We start from the raw sequence: 19,377 nt of genomic DNA on the forward strand, positions 1-19,377 counted from the left end.
TAAGACCATCGGCAAAGATGTAGGGTTTTGAGTTAAGAGTTTTTGCAGTGAGGGCTTTTGGAAATGACTGAAAGGAAAAAAGGACAAAGAGTTCGACTGATACAAATGGTACAGCTTCCAATTACTGCTTGTGGTCTTTGCTTAACAAATTAACTGTCTTAACTTAGAGTGTGGGAGAGAAAAAATGGCAATATTTGTGTTTCAGGGCTCTGTAGTTGTAGATGAAAGGCAGCCGTTAACCAACAGGCAGATTTTAATGAAAGGCTGAATGTGGCTCTCTCAGTTTCCGGTCATCAGTACTTTATTTAATGAAGATAAAATAACCGCTCCGGACTGTGCTCAGCCGCTGTGTCAGGATTCGTTAAAGCTGGGAGGTAAGATGGTAGTCAAATATGTGCTGATTCTTTTTAATTTGCTGTTTTTTTCTTGTCTTTCAATGGGATTTTTAGTGTTTTGTACTTTTCAGTCCAATAAGCAATTTAAAGATGTCTCTGCTGGGCTCTTAGAATTTGTGTCGGCCACTTATTGTAAACTCAAGGTTTAAATAATTAAACAAGAAGACAAATGTAGTTTCAGCTTTAAATGTTTGTCTTTATAGATGGTGGATGTGTTTATTGAATTTCCTGTGATCTTCCTCATTCCTTCTAGAGTGCAGCGCCGGCTTCTCGCTCTTCCTCCAGGGTTGTGTGAAGCTGTGTCCCCCAGGCTTCACGTCTGGGCCGCAGCTCCTCAACCTCTCTCTGGAGAACTGGGTGGATTTGTCCTCGGTTCAGGCCTGTCTGCCCTGCAACCCCGCCTGCCTCACCTGCTCTGGCAGCGGGCCCACAGACTGCCTGTCCTGCCCGCCTCACAGTCACCTGGTTCTCACTTCCTGTCTGCACCAGAACCAGGTCCAGAGAAAATCCCCTCTCACGGGAGGACTCCAGGGTGACGGAGCCCAGCAGGAGGTGAAGACCCCAGCAGCAGCGGCAGCAGCAGACCACAGCAGCGGAGACACAGAGGAACCCCCGGGGTTCAGTGTAGCTCCGCCCACTCAGCTGCCCGTCATCGTGGCAGTTCTTTGCTGTGCCTTCATCCTGGCTGCCTTCGCCGGCCTCTTCTTCTTGTTGCAGATTCGCTCAGGTGGCGCTTCTCTGGGCTTGAGGACCAAACTTCCCTCTGTGTTCTCAGAGGCGGGAGGGGTGCGGGTGGGCTTTGGTTTGGGCTTCCGCCAGGGACGGGAGAGGAAGGCTCGAATATGCTACAAGGGGATTCCCACTGTGTGGGCAGATGAGGACATGATCGCCTACGAGTCTGAATCAGACAGCGAGGAGGTGGGCGGTCACAGCGAGAGGACAGCTTTCATCAAGACTCAAAGCTCAATCTAGCTGAACTCGCTTTTTCACTGGGGTGTCTGAGACCGCCGCATCCTGGATGGCATCAGCACGTAGCTGTGACTGTGGAGGTGAAACACGGAGAAAAACACAGGCCTTACTGTCCCATCAGCACCACATCCAAATGCAGTCGCTCATTTGTTTTGTTTTCCGTGTGTATTTATTTACTTGTTAATTTATCCTGTTTGATTAATATTTTCATGCTACATTTATTTATTATACCCTTGATTCTTCATCAGCAATATAAAATGTTATTCAACCATTATACTTGTCTTTAACCATTCCAAGGGTGAGCAGATTTGGCCCAATTTCTTTAGAGAGCTAGTTCAACCCCAGAAACAGAAAATCCTACATTTCCCATGATGCAACTCACAAGTTGCTTTATAATTAGGGCTTTTTCTGCCTGCTAAACTCCCAACAAACCTGAAACTACATACACTTCCTGAAAAACTGCATTACCAATTAAAGCGTCATCTTTGGGATTTAGTTTCCAGTCTTCAAACAGCTCCTCCGGAGCCACAGATTTAATATGTGCTTTTAAAGCCTGAGAGAGGGTCTGTGAGTCTGTGAGGAGTTGACTTGTTCTGCTGTGAAAACAGATAACCCAACAGTGCATAAGTTAATCACACTTGCTCCTGATTTGTCACAAATACAAAGCGAGCTCCGATCGTTTGCTGATGTTCCGTATCGGTTTTCCTGGCAGATGACAGGTCAGGGGTTGGGATGTTCACTCGCTGCTCATTAACAATGAGAAAACTTCAAATTGAGATTTTCTGCGGCACACCGAAGCTCCACAGTGAAACACAACGCAGGCTGTTTGAGCAGGAAACTGGAGGATGACGCTCTGTTTTGGAATAAGACGTAGCTGATAAATCACTGAGAAAAACATTCTGACTTGTAGTAGAGTAACACCGTTTTTTAATGACATTAAAAAAGCACTTAGCTCAAAGCTGCTTGGCTGACCTTTACAACATTGTCCCACTTGGTTTCTGCTTGTAAGACTTATGATCATTTTCTTATCATTTTCCCACAGTCTACTGTATATTGATTTCTGTTCCCAGAACATTTTCATCAAAGGGGGAAGTTACTTCTGTTTCTGTTGTCAGCAGCGTGCATAAAAAGAGACACAGCTACACATGCTTTATTTCCTACCTGTATAGACTTAAACCTACACGAGCTGAATCAAAACCTTTGGATGTAAAGGCCAGAACGATTATAAAAAAAATTGCATTTTCTATGTTTGTTTTATATCCCTTTTTTTATTTAACAGATAATCGATGTTAATATTGTTGGAGATCAGTTTCATGCTGGAATAAACAGACTTTGGCTGTTGCATAACTGTGACTGCTGTTTGTTTTTACTGCCAGGTTTTAAAACTTTCAGGGTTTAGTGCATCTTTAATTCATTCCCCTAACAACCGCCCAAGAGCGCAGATGGCTCGTCACTGTCTTCTTCGTGGTCGTATGTCACTGTCGCAGGCGGCTTCCTTCACTTCAGGCGTTGGGCTTTTAACGGGGTGCCAGCATTCTGTCTGTTTTCCCTGTTATCCAGTTGCAGTGAGCCAAAAGCCCTCAAGAAACTTTCCTTTTTTCCCCGAGCTCCAATGAGGCCCTTTTAAAAGTTTATAGGATTTTAATTAGGGGCTTTCGAACGCATGCAGGAATACCTACGCCTGCTGGTTGAGGCCTTATTCGTTCGTAGATCCGTCTTCTAGAAAGTTGCAGGTAACGAAGTTCACGGGTAAAAGTGCATTCATTCTGTGGTCCATAATTAGATCTGTCGGGAGAGCTCGCTGCAGTATTCTGCGCCCCTCGGGTGCATCCTGCTCTGCATCATCAATGCTGTACGACTGGCGGGATTGCCTCCTTATTCACACTGTCGTACGCCCTCTGCACTTGTTCACTGTCTGGTTTTTCTGCGTGCCCTTTAGCTTGTAATAAGTAGCCACTGTATAGAACTGTCTAGCAACTTGGTTTGACAAGAAGAAATATTACATTAATTAAAGTAACACTAACAAATCAGATAGCCATTAGCTGATTTCACATTTAGATCAATTGGACAGCGTTTCAGTCTCATTACAGAAGGTCACACATCTGTTTATGCTGAACACGATGCTGTCTTTGCTCTCTCCACACACTCAGAGAGGGCTGGGAACCAATGCTGGCAAATGCAGTCTGTGCGCACCCCCCCCATCACACCACTCTTATTTTTGTCTCCACACATTTAGTGCAGTCCCTGCTTCCCCGTGAACATTTATTTTCATGTTCAACTCCTGCTCAGTACTGTCACTGGTGCTTTCAACACCTTCGCCTCAGAGGGGTAAAGACGGGAAAATAGACCGCCGTTTGCTATTTCAGGAGCGAACTCAGTGTGGCGTCAGATCGACTCCTCGACAGACTTTCGATGGGAGGCCGACCGCTGGACCGACTTAAGAGGCATCTGTAGACGATCACACTGGTTCAACGTTGCCCCCTACTGATCAGGAATTAATCAAGCTGAAGACAAAAGAATGCCAATTCCCCCAGTGCATCAAAAAAAAAACCCATGGAGACTTTATTCACGCCCCCATCTCATCTGCAGCTTTATTTCACCATGACCACCTAATACAGGAGAGGCTGTGCCTTCATATATTACCTCCGAACAAACAAACGCTGCAACGAGGATGACGTTAAACCGAAAAAGACGTCTACACACAGAAACGGGAGGAAAGAGCGGGATGAAGACACCTGAAGAACGCGGTGACGTCTGCTCTGACAGATGTTAACTTCAGCCACAGCAGGTGCAAAAGGCAACCCCGAGGCCAAAAGCACTGCAGCGCTGAAGCGTCACTGTATGGAGGATCCCGATGGGGTTTGATCCAGTTTCTTTGGTGGGTCAGTGCACCAAAATTACATATAGAATAAAAATAAAAAACTTCAGTAGAAACTAGCCATGAAGGAAATTTTGGTGCTCCCTACTCAACATCAAATATGCTCATTTTAAGAGTTATATTATGTAAAGTTAAATGTAAGTAGTGGTTCGAGTTTAGAGCTTTTGTGCAACATAACTTATCGCTCCTGTAAAACAGCGTGTCTGAAGAGCTACACGTGCGGAGAGAGGACGTGGAGCACGGTAACAGTCTGTGGGGAAACTGGAAGACAACATTTCACTGAAATGACACCCAAAATGGCATTTAGTTCAGCTCGACTGTACTGGGAAGGTGGCACAAATGAGCCGATGATCATTTTAGCGTCACCGTTCTGTCAGTTATCAGGCTGTGAAATCATGCCAAATATTTAGCCTCTCAAATGAAAGTTTGACGTTGTTCCACTAAAAACATCTGGATTTTGGAATTTAAATTATACCAACAGAGTTGTATAAAAAATAAGTCAGTTTAAGTGTTTGTTAGGAGCCAGATGTGCAGTTTCTTGCACCGTACTGTAGCACAACAGTTAGGGGATTCTTTTGTTTTTTGATTCAAAGTGACCCTTTTATTTATTGTATGCTCAGCAATGTTTGTCTTTTTCCTGCAATGATATAACCCACGGCTCCACGTAGAAACAGGCCCTTGATAGAATACAATGTGACCTCGAAACATCGCCAAAATGTAAAATCCCATAGCATCACATTGACTTACTCTACAGATGCACACATAGCAAAATATCTGCTGTATGGTATACATGAGGTATAGTCTTTGCCTAATCTTCTACTGCATACAGTATGCTACACAGAACCATCTCAACAAGCGCAGGAATGATCGATATGAGGCAAGAGACCTGCCGCATCTCTCCTATCAGCAAAGAGTCGGCGCAGGGACAGGACAACAGAAAAACCTGCAGACTATCTACAAGCAGAAAGGGTGGAAACAGAAGGGAGGAGCCCTCCTGCGTGATTAATGATCACACTGTCATCACATAGTGACCAGAGTGGAACTCTTGGATTCAGACAACTTAAGGATTTGCAGCGAAGGTCTCCTGATGAGACCAAACATTCTCTTTGCTGCATTCAAGTTTGTCAAAAACAAACAAAAAAAAACGCAGTCAACATCAGACTGATCGGTACAAAAAAAGAACGATACGTAGCGATTCTTTTCTTCCACGTGACAAAGGAAAAAGAATTAAGAACCACATACACCAAATAAAGCTTTGTGAATTGCACTCTGATGTGGCACCCAGCCCCCCGCACCCAGCCCCCCGCACCCCCCCCACCTACGTCTGGGATATTTACATTCAGTAGTTTAGTCCAGGTTTGAGAAAAGATATCAAAAGACAAGTCCTTACAAAGCAGAACAGAAGAGCTTTCACGTTTGATTGCAGACACACACAGATACCTGGCTTCATCTGATGGCCGATTGTGGCAGTTTTTCTTGATTTGGAAAAGCTTTAAGTTCACCAGGGTTTTGCTGCTCTCTCACATGTCCAGCTATCGTCTGCCCCCTGCTGTGCAGTAAGTCCTGTTACAGCAGACCCGGATTCTCCGGGCTCTAGTGTTTTGTGGTTCCGCTAAACACAGAGAGACCCAGATTCCTTTGTTGCCAGTATGTGGCCGGCTTGGGCTTGGTTGTTGGTCCAAGGAGTCTGGTGTGTTTTTACTGCTTTTAGGACGGACGGCTCTTAGCGCAGTTTGAGCTTGAAGGCGGAGATCTCCATGGGATCCAGGCTGATGGTGGAGTCGTTGGCCAGCGGCGCGCTGGAGTGCATCAGGGTCAGAGACATGGGCTGCAGCAGCTGCAGGTCCAGGTTCTTGAAAAGACCTGAAACGCTCAGCTGCAGAGAAAGAGAAGTGCAGGAAGGAAAAAAAGAAGAAAAAAAAACTGTTTCTAAATGCTGCAAAGATGTACAAAAGTTTCTGTTACAGGTAAAAAATCTTAAACTTTTATCATAGTTTCTTAGGAAGAGTGGACCAAACACGGTCCTGCTAAAACAAAAAAGAATAGAGAAAAGTTTGGCAGACAGGCCTCCTTTTCTCCCCCCCTCTTTCTGCTCTGACCTGTCCTTGTGTGGTGGTGCAGTTGAAGCCGAGGGTCTGGGCCTCGAAGCCACAGTCCAGCGCCAGACGATGGAGAATCAAAGCTGTGAATGGAGATGGAACCTGGGGGTCCTGCTGCTCATGTAAACACAGAAAAGAGGTTCATGTGTGAAACATCCAGAGTGAAATATGAGTTGATTTTATTTACTTATTCATCTATTTTACCTGGCTCTGGATGCTGCGCAGGTTCAGCATGTGGAAGTCACACGGAAGGATGGACTTGAGCGGGGAGAACGTTTGCAGAGGAGGGACGCCGCGTCTTTTGGGCAGAACAGGCAGCGCCAAGACCTCGTGGTTGAGGATGGCATTGGTCATGTGACTGACCACAGATGGGAAACTATTTGTTGCACTGTCCACCTGGAGGAGGGCAGAGACGGATTTTAAATGACGGTGTAATCATTACCACATCAATGGCTTCCTTCTAGCGATGCTACATGAGGAACAAGCTATAATTACTTTGTCAGAGTACGAACTACAATTCTAATTCTAGTCCCAGCAGACACGGTACTAATCACACCCTTGTGATGTCAAATTTCAAATTAGGAGCATTGTGGTGTTTCAGATATGTGTTGCAGCAGGAAAGCGGTGTTTCATCCGTGGTACCATCAGCAGCTGGCTGATAAAACTGCAACCAATGCCGTGCGTCCTCTGCCAATGTGAATTCATTTACTTGATAAATTATGTAATTAGTTTCTCTCGACTGTGCTGTCAAAAAGAGGATATTTGGCTACCGCTATGAGGTGGAGGGATGCAAAAAGAAGGCTACAGCTATGATTACGGCTATGCGTAACAAAAAGTATCCACACTGTTGCCAAGGCAACATTACCTCGCGAACTCCGTCACTCAAGATTTGAGAGATGAAAGAATGAAACAAGGATGAGAGTTTGGCAAAGAAGCCATCATGCTGAGGGTAATGGAGTGGAAACAAGAAGAGAGGGAACACAAAATTAGCAAGTGAAGACAGACGGAGGGGTAATGAGTACTGGGGAAAAATATGAGGAAAGGTGTTAATAATAACAGATTGAAGAGCGAATCTGCCTTACGTTCAAGAGTTTTAAATACAAACTTTGCTCTCAGAATGCGGACCTTGTTACCAGTGGATCTCCTCTCCAGCAGCAGTCGGAAACGGTTGGCTGTCTTCTTGTTGTCTTTCAGGCCCTGACCCAGCCCTCGATTATCATCCTGCATCAGTCGTCGGTCCATAATCACTTCGAGTTGGCCTGAGAGAGAAGGGGGGGGGGGACAACAGCTATAAAGCAAAGCCGGTGTATTGACCTTTGAAGCATCTGTCGATAAACACACTTTGATCTATGTGTCATTTACAAAACCCTGCAGTGTTCACGTAACGATGATACAAGGATTAGCTCAGAGCACAAACATGAGAGTATCAACTGCTGTGCTCCTTAAGCACCTCTTCAGGGGGAGACAAGTGCTTCAGCATTACTGCACAAATGGCAAGACAAGTAAACAAAGAAAAGTAGCATGCGTTTCAAAAACAATATGGATAAAAGAGGAACAACATTAAATCGAATGTAATGAGTCACAGACCACTCTCCAAGCTGCTGACACCCAGAGACTGAGCCGTGTGCAGCGTGAGCCGGTGCTGGCTGTCCTGGATGTACGCCTGGCTGGGCATGGGATAGAAGTTTGCCTGCAAGGGAAGCTTTTGGTAGTTTCGACGAGGCTGGATCTACAAGACCAGATGAGAGGTTATATTCTGACACTGTAAAAGAAGAAATACAAGCGAACATTCTGTTGGGCTCAGGGGGCAACTCACCTGGAAGCCATTGAGGTCTGTGTAGAAGACGTCACCACTCTGGATGTCAGTGACCAGTCGCATGGCCAGCTCTTTATTGGTCTGATCTCTGATATCTACCATGGTAGTCACATCTATAGATAAGCCATCCAACCCTAGAAATACAGCAAAATAATTCAGAACCTAACTTGATCCGAAGTGAAAAGTAACGGGGACGATGGGAAGTGCAAATGTGGACAAAATCCTCTTTGAATATAAATGGTTTTGACAACAGTCTGCTGACAGGAAAGAAAAATAAAGACACTCAATTATAATTGCTTCTTTTGCTTAGCATATTGGCTATTGACAGATTGTACCAGCTGGTCTCTTCAAATATAAAACGCTTAGGCACAACCACTTGGAACGGACTCTATTGTATCATTTTGTGTGTTTTACTACCTGGCACATTATGTATGCGGATGATCTGCTGAAAGTGCTGGTAGTGTGCCACCACCTCAGAAAAAAGAGGTCCTTCAACAACGCGCACCACGGGCGGTTCTTTCTGGTTGTAGGGCTGAAAGCAGATAGAGACCGAGAGCAGTCAAAAAGACGAGAGGTGCTAAAAATGGGACCAAACAGGCAACCGAATACAGTGTGGAAACTAAGCCTTGGTTCTTTGTTCTTTAAATGCAGTGTACATGAAGCAGCATTCCTGCCCCAAGCTCCCCAGCAGGATACAATGATGCAATACTTAAGGTATATTCTGTGAAAGCCCTCTGAGAGAGACGCGTTCACATCTGAAATGCAGCTAAGAGAATACCTTTGCTTTTCCATCCGGCAAGAAGAGGTAAGCTCCACTTTTGTCTTTCGAGGGACGCGTGCCATAGACCATGAACTGTATATGAACCTTTACTTCCTGAGGATCACCCTTTCGCCTGACACTCTGCAAATGAAGAAGCAGCACAAAGGGAGAGAAAGCAATAGGTCAGAAAGTTAAACATACATAATAAACGCATGAAAGATTGTTTCAGAAGAAACAACACAAGTCACTTTTGATCAGACAGCTGAGGTTTGTTAGCAAAGCACCTTCATGGCTTTTTCTTCAGAGAAATCAAAGTAGACTAATAAATCCATAGTACAGATAGATATAAAGACCACAAAGGACACAGACCTCCAGCAGGCCAGTGGTTCCAGAGAAGCCCAGTGTCAGTGACTGGCTGCTAATGTAGAAGGTCTGAGAGTCGGACAGCTGAGAGCGGACAGGAAGTGGGTCCGAGGCCCGGGCGGTGACCCCCCGGCCAGACAGCCTGAGCAGAGTGTCGGAGCGGAGCGTCATGGGCGAGTCCGCTGAGTCGTACAGATGGAAAACGGCGAGGCCGAGAGGCGGCAGGCGAGCCATGAATGTTGCCTGGACAGACGGTTGAAGAATGGTGGGATATAAATAATCAAAGCAGGAATTAACTTAAAGACGTAAGCAAGAACAAAAAGCCCGTTTAAAAAAAAAAAACACCGGTTTAATTTTCCTTCGTTAATTGGAATGGCGAGTGTTGACCACGGGGCATTAATTTAGAAGTTAAAAGCAATTACACAGTAGCAAAAGGGCTGCAGTTAGAGTGAGAACAAAGACAACGTTAATTACAATGTTTATGTTTCGTGTTGCACTGAATTCTTCTGGTGGGTGGAAAATGTTTCATTTTAAAAAGACAAATCAAAATTTACAACAAAGTCATGATGGAGCAACTATAAAAAAGGTTAGAGTTCATTTCTCTGAGGAACTGCGAGAAAATGTCCGCTCTAGTGCCGAGCAGCACATAGATGTAAAAGGAGGGGAGTTTAAATTAAGCTGCATATGGTATATTCTCTGTGAGAGTTGTTTATTCAAAAGTCACTAAGAGTCTTTAACCAAGATAGGCATGCAGACCAAGTTATGTTCTGACACCTTGGCTTGTTCAAGAGTCAACACTTTGTGTTAAGAAATGCTGAATTAAAAAAAAAAAAAAAAAGAGGAACAAATGCTTCCAAGCTGTGTGTTTTCTGCATGCTACAAGCCGACAATCTATCTTAACTACACGCTTTTCTGTGTCTTCTCCCACTAAGGTGCATAAACATGATGACTTGAGATTTGGTTGTGAGCCTGTCAAAGCGCTGAGTGCGCTGTTCTGTAGCTTAACTGATCTGACTGTGCAGCACGCTCTGCTCTGCAGAAACCAGCAGCCTAATGAATTTATCATCTTACCTCAAACACCTCGGCACTCATTTGAGTACCAGAGCTCCACTGAGCACTGAGCTGCACGGGGAGGGTCTGTCCATCCTCGGTAAGCACCCGCACCCTGACGGTGTTGACCAACACAGTCACGACACACAGCCGCTCCTGCTCGATGGGGTTAAACAGAACCAGGTACCTGGTGGAGAGAATGAAAAAGCAATCAAGAGCACAGCGTGGCGTGGGAGTGGCTGAAGGTGGCAGAAAGGATGAAAGATGTGAGGAGATGAAGACAATACCTCGGTCCTGCCGGGTCCAGCTCGATTAACGTGCGCTGAGGCAGAGAATCTTGAGTAGCGCGCCTGTCATCCTACAGAAGTGAAATACAATGCAGTAAGTACGTTAAATATCAATAAATCCTATATCTACAGGGTTCCCTTTTCATTCTGGTAACGATATGGTGACACTCCATGTTTCTTCTCACCGTCTCCAGGAAGGGCTCCGTCTGGTAAAAGCGATAAAACTCTTTGTTCTTCATGACGAGGAAATGAGCAGCGTTGATGATTACTCTCTTCAAGCCGATAAGTGAACGCAGTAATCTGGGGGGGGGGGGGGGGGGGTTACAGGCTCATTGGAGACAGCTTATTATTTTCTTTTGATGCATTAAAAGAAAAAAGGCCAACATAGAACTGAGCAAAGAAGAATTCAGAGAAATTAACCTGTGCTGTATCGTCTTCCTAAATGGTCAGATTCTTACTTGGTGCCGTAGTCGATGACAACGTTTTCTTTCCCAGTGCCAGTAATGGCATCGTGGTGCTGGAAGAGCGCAACTGACCGCCTCGCGTCGACGAGCAGAGCATAATCTGAGACCGGGTAGCGTCCTTCCATGCCAGCATGTCGAGCGTTTGCAACCGCCAGGGTGTAGAGGATTTCTGCGCCCCTAAAGAACAAAGGCAAACAATTCGTCACTGACGAAAGCTTTTGTACGAGGCATCGTTTCCTCTGGTCGGCTACAGCAGACAGACACCGTTGCGCTGAGATCACTGAGGATTCTTACATTTTTGTGACAGTATGGTCATATACTCAAGTATGGCAACGCGAAACATACACAGTATATATGATATATGAGCATTTCACTATGTAGATCTGTATCCTGGAATGTTTTAATGCAAAACTGAAAAGAAATAAAAACAAATCAAAAGAGATGATCAAAAGGATGAATATGGCTGCAGTAAAACTATGTGGTGAAACTGTTTTTCTTATCATTTGGACTGCAACGTTAATTTGTATGCAGAATCTTATTCTTGTCACACTTTTAGATCTTGTTTGCGCATTTTTAAGAATTCATCCACATTAACACATGACTTGGTGAGTTATCAAGTCCGTCCTACCGGAGATGCGACTCAATCACACGGTCCAGGCTTTTATAAAAGGGTCGAGAGGTGAAATAACCAGTCCAGTAGTGGTCTTCACGGTCCGCATAAGCAAAGAAATCTCCACTCAGCACAGGATAGTCTGCCGGTCTGGATCCCTGGGCCACTCCATTTGCTTTGTACACAGCACTGAAGTAGTCAGTGAGAGTCCCAAACTGAGCCTGGAGGAGGATGACATGACAGGAAGATAAAAATAACACCTCAACTCAAACACAGCCAAACAGGAGAAATGAAGTCGCCCATTATTATGCATCAGCCTTTCATCTTACGTTTTTCACAGCATCTTCTGAAATAGACATCAAGTGATGACAGATTCTTTGTTCCGTCAGCGAGTTAAAATACAACTGCATAATTCATTCCTTACAGTTACATTTGGTACCCTTCAAGCTGAGGGACGCCGAAACAATGACAAGTTTTTAAAAATATTTGGCAACATGATTTGTGTGACAGTTGACGAATCCTTTTCTCACCTGAACGTGCAGCTCAGGGTGAGAATTCATGTAGTCAAACAACTTCTGGTAGTTTATGTACTGCTGATCCCACTCCAGGGCTTTATCGTAACGAAAGTCGTCTCCCAGAGGAACAAGAAGCACCTTGGTGCGGTAGAGTTTGGACTTTTTACGGTACTGATCCAGGAGCAGCTGTGCCCTGCGTGAGAGGGAAGGGCATCAGGCAGAAGAAAAACTGAGAGGGTTTGCAAATGCCAGTTTAGTTTGAAAATCGCTATGACCCTGGAAAGATAAAGATCAAATTGGCCCTGGAGGCTTTCTCCAGAGAAACACGACCTCTAAAAGCTGCTTAATGTGGCGCCAAGACTGTAAGCAGTTCATGTCCGTCTCCCTCAGTTCATTCGCACTCTCTGGCTGTTGTCACTGGCACAGGTTCAAGTTGAGTTTATTAAGTAGCCATTACAGAAAACACAAAGTTGCATCAGCCGGGAGAGTTGCTTGAACTGAATACCAAATCTGTTCTAAAAGCAAGACATCTTTAACACTGCAGAGATTATATCCAGACCAGCCAACTGTTTGCATAACATCCAACAAACAAACATCTTTGCCTTCGCTTACATTTGTTTATGAAAGGTTAAACCGAACATAGGTCCTTGGAGGATATTTTTCAGTGAAAAATTAAACTTGCATCTCAACAGCCTCTTTCAGACATGCAATCCTTAATCAGGCAGCAACTGAACATGTCGGCTTAATTTCTGAATCACCTCCCTAGTGCTGTGTGAAACAACTTTTTAACCACCAATTAGCCCTTTTATACATGTTTATATAACCATCCTAATTCTCACAGTAGCAATTTCTTGTCGCCCACTATAATATCTTAAACGGCCTTTTGTTCAGCTCTAGAAAGTAGACCCCAGTTAATGCTCACCTCTCTGCCACGTTGGCCTCTACCACAGATTTAGGAGGTACTTTCCAGGGGCAGTTAATCCGACCTCCTGGCAATCTCTTGAAGTCAAACTGGCAGCAGATCTTGGGATCAGGCCCACAGGTGTGAGGCACGTCGTAGCTATAGAATGGCATCATGTGGCAAAACATATCTGTGCTGGACCCTGTGTCTGTTCAGGCGGTGGGTAAAGACAGAACAAAACGCTGGTTTTATATTCATCAATGGTTGGCAGCAACCTCAAAATATCAATATGCAGTTGGTGCAAAAATCAGGTTCTGCTCAGATTATTAATGATTACAGGCACACCAGGCTCCAACCGTGTTCTCTGGACACGTTAGAAAGTTCTAGATAAAGCAATATAATATGCTTAATGAATCCTCATAAGAACAGCCAGTCGCCAACTGATAACATCTGACTTATGAGATATTTCCACAAAGAACAAATGAGCAGCACATCTTTGGCAGACCTTCAATTAATTCAGAAATAATAATCAAGACAGCTCTTCCGAGGCCATGACACAGCATAGTTCCAAAATTCCTCTCTCTTTAGATTGCTATGGCAAGATGTCTGACTCATCCTTCAATAAGCTTAAAGATGAAACACGTCGATCAGGTGACACTGCAGCTCCACTCACCCCATGCCTGCCTCCACATAAACTCCAGACTGCGGGTGGAGGCAAAGTATTTTTTAATGGAGTAGTGGACCCTCTGGATGAGCATGCTGGTCAGGTTGGCCCTCTTCAGCAGAAAAGGCATAGTGGCGCTGTGACCGAAGGGGTCTACTGCCCACCCGCTGCGAGGAGTTATACCTATGACCACAAGCAGGAAGCAAGCAGTTTAGATATATGCCCGGATAAAGAGGGGAAGGCCTTTTTAAGAAATCACTTGCCACAGCAGGATGCACTGACAAGTACGACAAATCATTTTATCTCCCACTGAGCGAGACGCTACATCTGCTGCATGTGGGATGACGAGGTTCCATTTCATTATCGTGCACTGTTAGGAGTGGTATAATTTAGAATGGTGTGGAGGCAAAAGTCCGAAAGCTTCCCAGACAGAGTAGAGCCTCTTAAGCATTTCGCCATCATTCCTCCGAATATAAATCAAAGCACTTGAATAAGGCATTGTTTCTGATGGAGTTTGTACCTAGATTTCTCTCCAACCACTGATGTCCTTCAATGAGCTGGTCTATCATGGCAAAGTAGTGAACATTGGCTTCATCTGTCATCACCCAGCCTCCTGTCACAATCTCTAGCTGTCCTCCGAGGATCAGCCTGTTGAAAAGAAAGGATTAAGACAGCAAGGTGAGAATAATCCACCCCTAAAGAGAGCAGGTCACATTAACCAGATAACAAGCTATTTTCAGAGGGTCTGCAATCTACCAGCAGATACCACCTACTGCCATGGGGCCTGTCTGCATCAACTAAATCTGAGGGGGGAATAATTGCCAAAACTTCATCCTTCACAAAGCTGTGACTCACTTGCGCATGGCCTCCTGTTTGTGTGCATCTGCAGTCTCCCACCATTTGGAGAAGAATGAAATCTCAGACCAGATGAACTTCCTGCGAGGATCCTCAGCCAGCTTCACGACCATGTTGTTCAAAATATGTTGCGTCTGGTCTGTGAAGTACTTGTCAAAAGTCTTGATCCAACCTAACAACACAGGAGGACAAAGCAAAGCGGTTTACACAACCACTGGCAAACAAACCACAAAGTCTTTGTTCAGACTCTCCGATTTCGACCACGCTAAAGTAGCCAGCTTATACAAAGAAATGCAGATGGAAGGTGAAAGGGCTCAGCACTGTGAAAATCTGCTGCAGCAGGTCAAAAATAAACTCATATTTTATTTAATCAGAGCTCCTCAGAATGCTGTTCCACAGAGCCGTTGTTCTGCACTTTGAATGCACGGTGGTGTAGTGTATGGCATCCTGTAGACAACATGTCAAAAAACAAAACCAAACATTCAACGCTGCACGTAAGACTGAAGAAAAACTGCAGCTCAAAATTAAGTCTATTCACACAGTTAATGGACACAATTTACGGGTCTCAGCAGCCTGTCACCATATCAATAACTGTCAAGTTAGGAAACATGTATCACTCTCTGGTAAACAAATCTAATGAAAATGTCAGTCTGAAATTAAATTTTAGCCAATTCTGTCCACAAATAGCAACAATTTTGCAGTGCTAATATCTTCCTAATTCTATTGTTTGTGGACAAACCGTCACTCAAGTCAACATTGAGCTGATAATAATGAAAATGTATGATTCAAATTTTGAATGAGTTATGTCTCTCTATAACTACCCTCCCACTTAGCTAAGGCTTAGTAATTGACTTCATTTCCTATACACAAACAATGCCTGACGTTTAAGCTCTTGAAAGAAATGGCTTTAAGCTTCGTCTGCAGAAACAGTCTGATCGGACCATAAAAGTCGCACTTAGACAGGTTTAACGCTGAACAAAGGTCTAATAACTCACCTGGATCATTGTGAGAGTGAGGGACAACAAATACTTGCAGCGGTTCACTGTCCCACTCGTCAGGCTCATAAGTAATATCAAAGCCCTGTTTCCATACACCCCCGTCAGGATTGTCAAACTTGAGAAGGGAGTAAACATCTAGCATCTAAAATGAAATATTCGCCCATTAGTAAGAGCCCAAAAATAACCACACAATGACATGTACAGAGTAGCTACAACAACCTATATGAATTGTCTGTTTAGGCACTTCGCATCTCATTTTCTAGTGTGGCTTCTTCACCTGAACGTCTGCTTGCCCACGGGTGCCTTCAGAAAACTGGCAATCCTGGGGCTTGACAGAGAGGAAAGTGGGACGACCGTCAAAGGGTAGCACCCAGGAACCATTGGCACTTCTGAATGGCAGGTGGCCGCTGGGAGACACAGCGCCTGTGTCTGTGAGCTCCATCACAGAGTCCTTTATGTGGCTGATGATTTGATGGTTTTCCTCCAGGAGCTGCTCCAGCTGCTCTATCCGGTTCTGCAGAACTGAAATTTGGCTCTTAAAGAAACAAAAGATATATCAATAAATCACAGAGCAATACAATCATCATTCTCTGTAAAAAAAAAAAAAAAAATTTAATTAAAATTAAAAAACTAAGACCTGAATTCAGGCAATTTTAGCAAATGTATCTAAAGGGCAAGAGATTTAAAAATGTTCCAGTCCTTATATTTAAACGTATTTTTAAATAAGTTTCTTTTTTTGTATGTGTACAGTTTAAAAGTATAAATGCTGAGCCTTTTATCGCAGGATTATTTGAAAAGCATCAAATAAATCAGACTTATTAGACATTAAGCGTTAGAGATGTTGAGATGTTTGAGCTCATTTTATGATTTGGTGCAGCTCCTATGGCATCATCAAAAAAAGAAAAAACAATATGCTGTAAAAGCAACTGCAGAAAACATGCAGCAACTGTTCTTACCCGTGGAAAGTTCCCCCCATTCTGCCGCCTTGCAGGGTCGTGTTGGACTCGATCCAACATCAGATAGAGTGAGAACACAGCCACGCAGAATATGGCCCCTCCACACACTGTCACCTGTTTCCTCAGCTTCATCCTCCTCTGGAGCAGTCTTCTTTGCCAGATTTAAAATTTTCCCACAAACACAAAAAAAAGAAAAAAAAAAAAAAAGAAAGAAAGACAAAAAAATGACCTTGACTGGAGCTGTTCTTCTTTTTCGCACTAAGGAGAAGAAAGAAAAAAAAAAAAAACAGCTCCAAGAAAACTGTAATGAAATCCTTCACAGTGCAAGTAAGCAACTATGCCAGTAAGAAAGGCTCAGTCCCACTCCTGTGACGCCTGCAGCCTCCACTCACCATACTGGAACCCACTGAGATGGAGGTTGCAGCAGTGGAGAAGGGTACTAAATCAGTAATAGCTGGCAAGAAGTCTGTCAGCTCTGGCCAAACCACTGCCACTGGTGGTCTCCTTCAAAGTGGCCGTTGTGCTCAACCATCCAAATAGAAGAGATTGCAAAAAAAAAAAAGGAAAAAACAAACGCCACACAGAAGGCGCCCAAACAGGAAGACTAGTGTCCCTGCAGCATGATATACATTGATGTGGGCGTGCTCTCCTGGTCGAGTCTCCACTCCTATGGGAAAGTCAAATCCTCCAGTACTGCCAGAGATGGTACCCTTTTGCTCAGTTGGCCTCCTGTGCCATCACAGTTTGCAAACGGGGCAGCGGCGGCGCAAAGGAGCAAACTGAGAGAAAGACCAACTTGGCACAAAGTAGCAGCCGCTTTTTAATCAAGCCTCAACTCTGCCCAAAGCCGCTCCAGGAATTAAAATGAGACTAATGTCGTTTTTCTCTCAGTGGCATGGTGACTGCATATCATCTGTTGCAACATGGGCAATGCATCTGTCCTTGATCACGAGTGCCAAGTTAATAAGCACAAAGGTCCTCTTCAGCTGTTGGGAACATTTAGATAAATGTAATGAATGAAAATGTACCGTTCTACCTTTCAAAGAGACAGACTGTTCGTCTGACAAGAAGCAGTGGTGCAAGAGTCTCTGACAAGTAACGCAAACAAAGGATTGAGAAATCCACTTGAGAAGAGTGCTCCTCTAATAGGTGTTCACATTTTCCTCTGTGTGTAAATCCATGATCATAATCCGCTCACTTCCCCGGCTGGGACCATCTTAGCATTACCACAGGGAGTTGAGATAATAACTTGGCACTTACATTGGCTAAGACTGGCTGAAAAACAGCCTAAATGTCAGCAGGAGGAAGATTACTTCTCAGACCATCCGGGCCAAAACATATCCAGCATGAAAAGCTTTGATGCTGATGTGCGTGACGGAACCGGCTCTGCATTCACGTGACAAAATATAAATGTGCAACTGTTCCTAAGCCGCTCACATGACGGCATGTTATATTTGCATGAATGAAAACAGTCTAAATACTTCACTGTGTATGAGAGGGGAAGCTATCACGTTCCCCTGAATAGTATTCCTCGGGCTATTGACCCAAGGGTGACTGTTTGCCTATCGCTGGCTGCTCGCCAGGTTCCTTCAAACAAGCCCACTATTTTTCTTTTCATTTTTTTAATTAAAACATTAACCTGTTTACGGTAGAAGGTATTGGATAATGCGCTTAGCCTAATTACCTGTAAGTGTCATTACGTATACCGCCAAACACTAATTATATCAGTTACTTAAATGTTAATTACCAGTAGATGTAACAAATATGCAGCTAAACAAGCTAGCGCTAGCTACATTCATGCAACAATAACTTACTGCAAGTCGCCTGGCTTGCGAATGAGGTTCAATAGTTTGATTAGGTTATCACAAGGATTACAAATTACTAATTAATCTGGGTAAACAGCTGCCTGTCTGGTCCGCGACAGATGTGTTGAACATTACAGACGACAGCAAGTATTGGCTTGATAACATTAGGACAATACGTGGCTGATATTTATAGGCTAACCATTTACTTTCCAATTAAACCTCGACTGACATTCATGTCATCCTACCGACCCTGTGTCTACGTGAACAAAATAAAAGAGTCAGACATTACCCATAAAAGGACAGAACTCCAGAGCTGCATAGAGTCCAGAAGTGTACGTGCTTTCAGCTCCTGGCTGACAGATTACCTACTGAACTAGCGAATTTAGCTTAGCAGTTAGCACCGCTGAGCTGCTGCAAAGCCTGATGGGAAGAGAGGAGCTGCGCAGCCGCTGCTGATTGACCAACAGCCTCAGTAAGTCCCACTCTGTATGCACCAACCTGTAATTTCAAGACCTGTACATGCGAGTGCCTGCATTGCGACACGAGTTTGTAAATCAGTGAGTATTTATTCTATAATGAGTAGTGAAAAACATTTGAAAATATAAAAAAACTTTTCAAATAAATACAGCGAAAAAAAGCAAAAAAAAAAAAAAAAAATTGTATACTATTTGGTTTAATCAGAATCAAACTCTGAAATAGTACACCAAATTAAAAATCTCGAAATGCTTTTTTAAAGACGTTTGCAGTGCATTTTGCATATTGAGTCTTGTGAAAATCACTCTATAGCAAGGAGGATGCTAATCCTGTGTTGTTGCTGTTTTTAATCAAAGGCCACATAGAAGACTCATTCAATTGTTTTGTTTTTTATTACATTTGTGCCATATTCCAGAAATGTCATTTAAATGTAGTCAAGTAATCCTTGACAGTGTAACAATATTTTGATTAGACATTTGGTCATCTGTAATCGGGGCATATTTTATTTGATTACATGA

At 43.9% G+C, this 19,377-nt stretch overlaps 2 protein-coding genes across 3 annotated transcripts in view; one reads left to right on the forward strand and one right to left on the reverse strand.

The window, feature by feature from the left end:
• furinb (furin (paired basic amino acid cleaving enzyme) b) overlaps positions 1-2,717 on the forward strand; it is an 85,564-nt gene extending 82,847 nt beyond the window's left edge. The window contains exon 16 of the mRNA XM_072385554.1: positions 649-2,717. Within this exon, the coding sequence (XP_072241655.1) occupies positions 649-1,367 (719 nt within the window). The 3' untranslated portion in view covers positions 1,368-2,717. The remainder of the gene's footprint in view (positions 1-648) is intronic.
• man2a2 (mannosidase, alpha, class 2A, member 2) lies at positions 2,262-18,808 on the reverse strand. Of its 2 annotated transcripts, XM_072385552.1 has the most exons (23): positions 18,675-18,808; positions 16,581-16,728; positions 15,902-16,159; positions 15,622-15,766; positions 14,627-14,798; positions 14,292-14,419; positions 13,781-13,954; positions 13,129-13,315; positions 12,222-12,399; positions 11,710-11,912; positions 11,076-11,258; positions 10,803-10,917; positions 10,618-10,688; positions 10,352-10,517; positions 9,287-9,523; positions 8,936-9,058; positions 8,575-8,689; positions 8,158-8,291; positions 7,929-8,070; positions 7,467-7,600; positions 6,546-6,737; positions 6,342-6,455; positions 2,262-6,118 (listed from the first exon to the last, which is right to left on the reverse strand). In XM_072385552.1, the coding sequence occupies exons 2-23, from the start codon at positions 16,710-16,712 to the stop codon at positions 5,966-5,968; spliced, it is 3,456 nt and encodes a 1,151-aa protein (XP_072241653.1). In that variant the 5' UTR covers positions 16,713-16,728; positions 18,675-18,808; the 3' UTR covers positions 2,262-5,965. The 2 variants fall into 2 exon arrangements, with proteins under 2 accessions (XP_072241653.1, XP_072241654.1); XM_072385553.1 differs by lacking the exon at positions 18,675-18,808 and having other exon boundaries at positions 16,581-16,779.
• Between the last annotated feature and the right edge of the window lie 569 nt (positions 18,809-19,377).

Source organism: Leuresthes tenuis, unplaced genomic scaffold (assembly GCF_036924035.1).
Source record: "Leuresthes tenuis unplaced genomic scaffold, fLeuTen1.0.hap1 SCAF_5, whole genome shotgun sequence".
Classification (NCBI taxonomy): domain Eukaryota; kingdom Metazoa; phylum Chordata; class Actinopteri; order Atheriniformes; family Atherinopsidae; genus Leuresthes; species Leuresthes tenuis.

What these genes read in the sequence shown, in the direction of transcription:
- man2a2 (XM_072385552.1), bottom strand. Translation starts at nt 16,712, where the DNA reads ATGAAGCTGAGGAAACAGGTGACAGTGTGTGGAGGGGCCATATTCTGC. An exon ending in GTGGTTGGAGAGAAATCTAG is followed by an intron (nt 13,955 to 14,291) that starts GTACAAACTCCA and finishes TTGTGGTCATAG; the next exon opens with GTATAACTCCTCGCAGCGGG. An exon ending in GCACCACCACACAAGGACAG is followed by an intron (nt 6,119 to 6,341) that starts GTCAGAGCAGAA and finishes CTTTCTCTGCAG; the next exon opens with CTGAGCGTTTCAGGTCTTTT.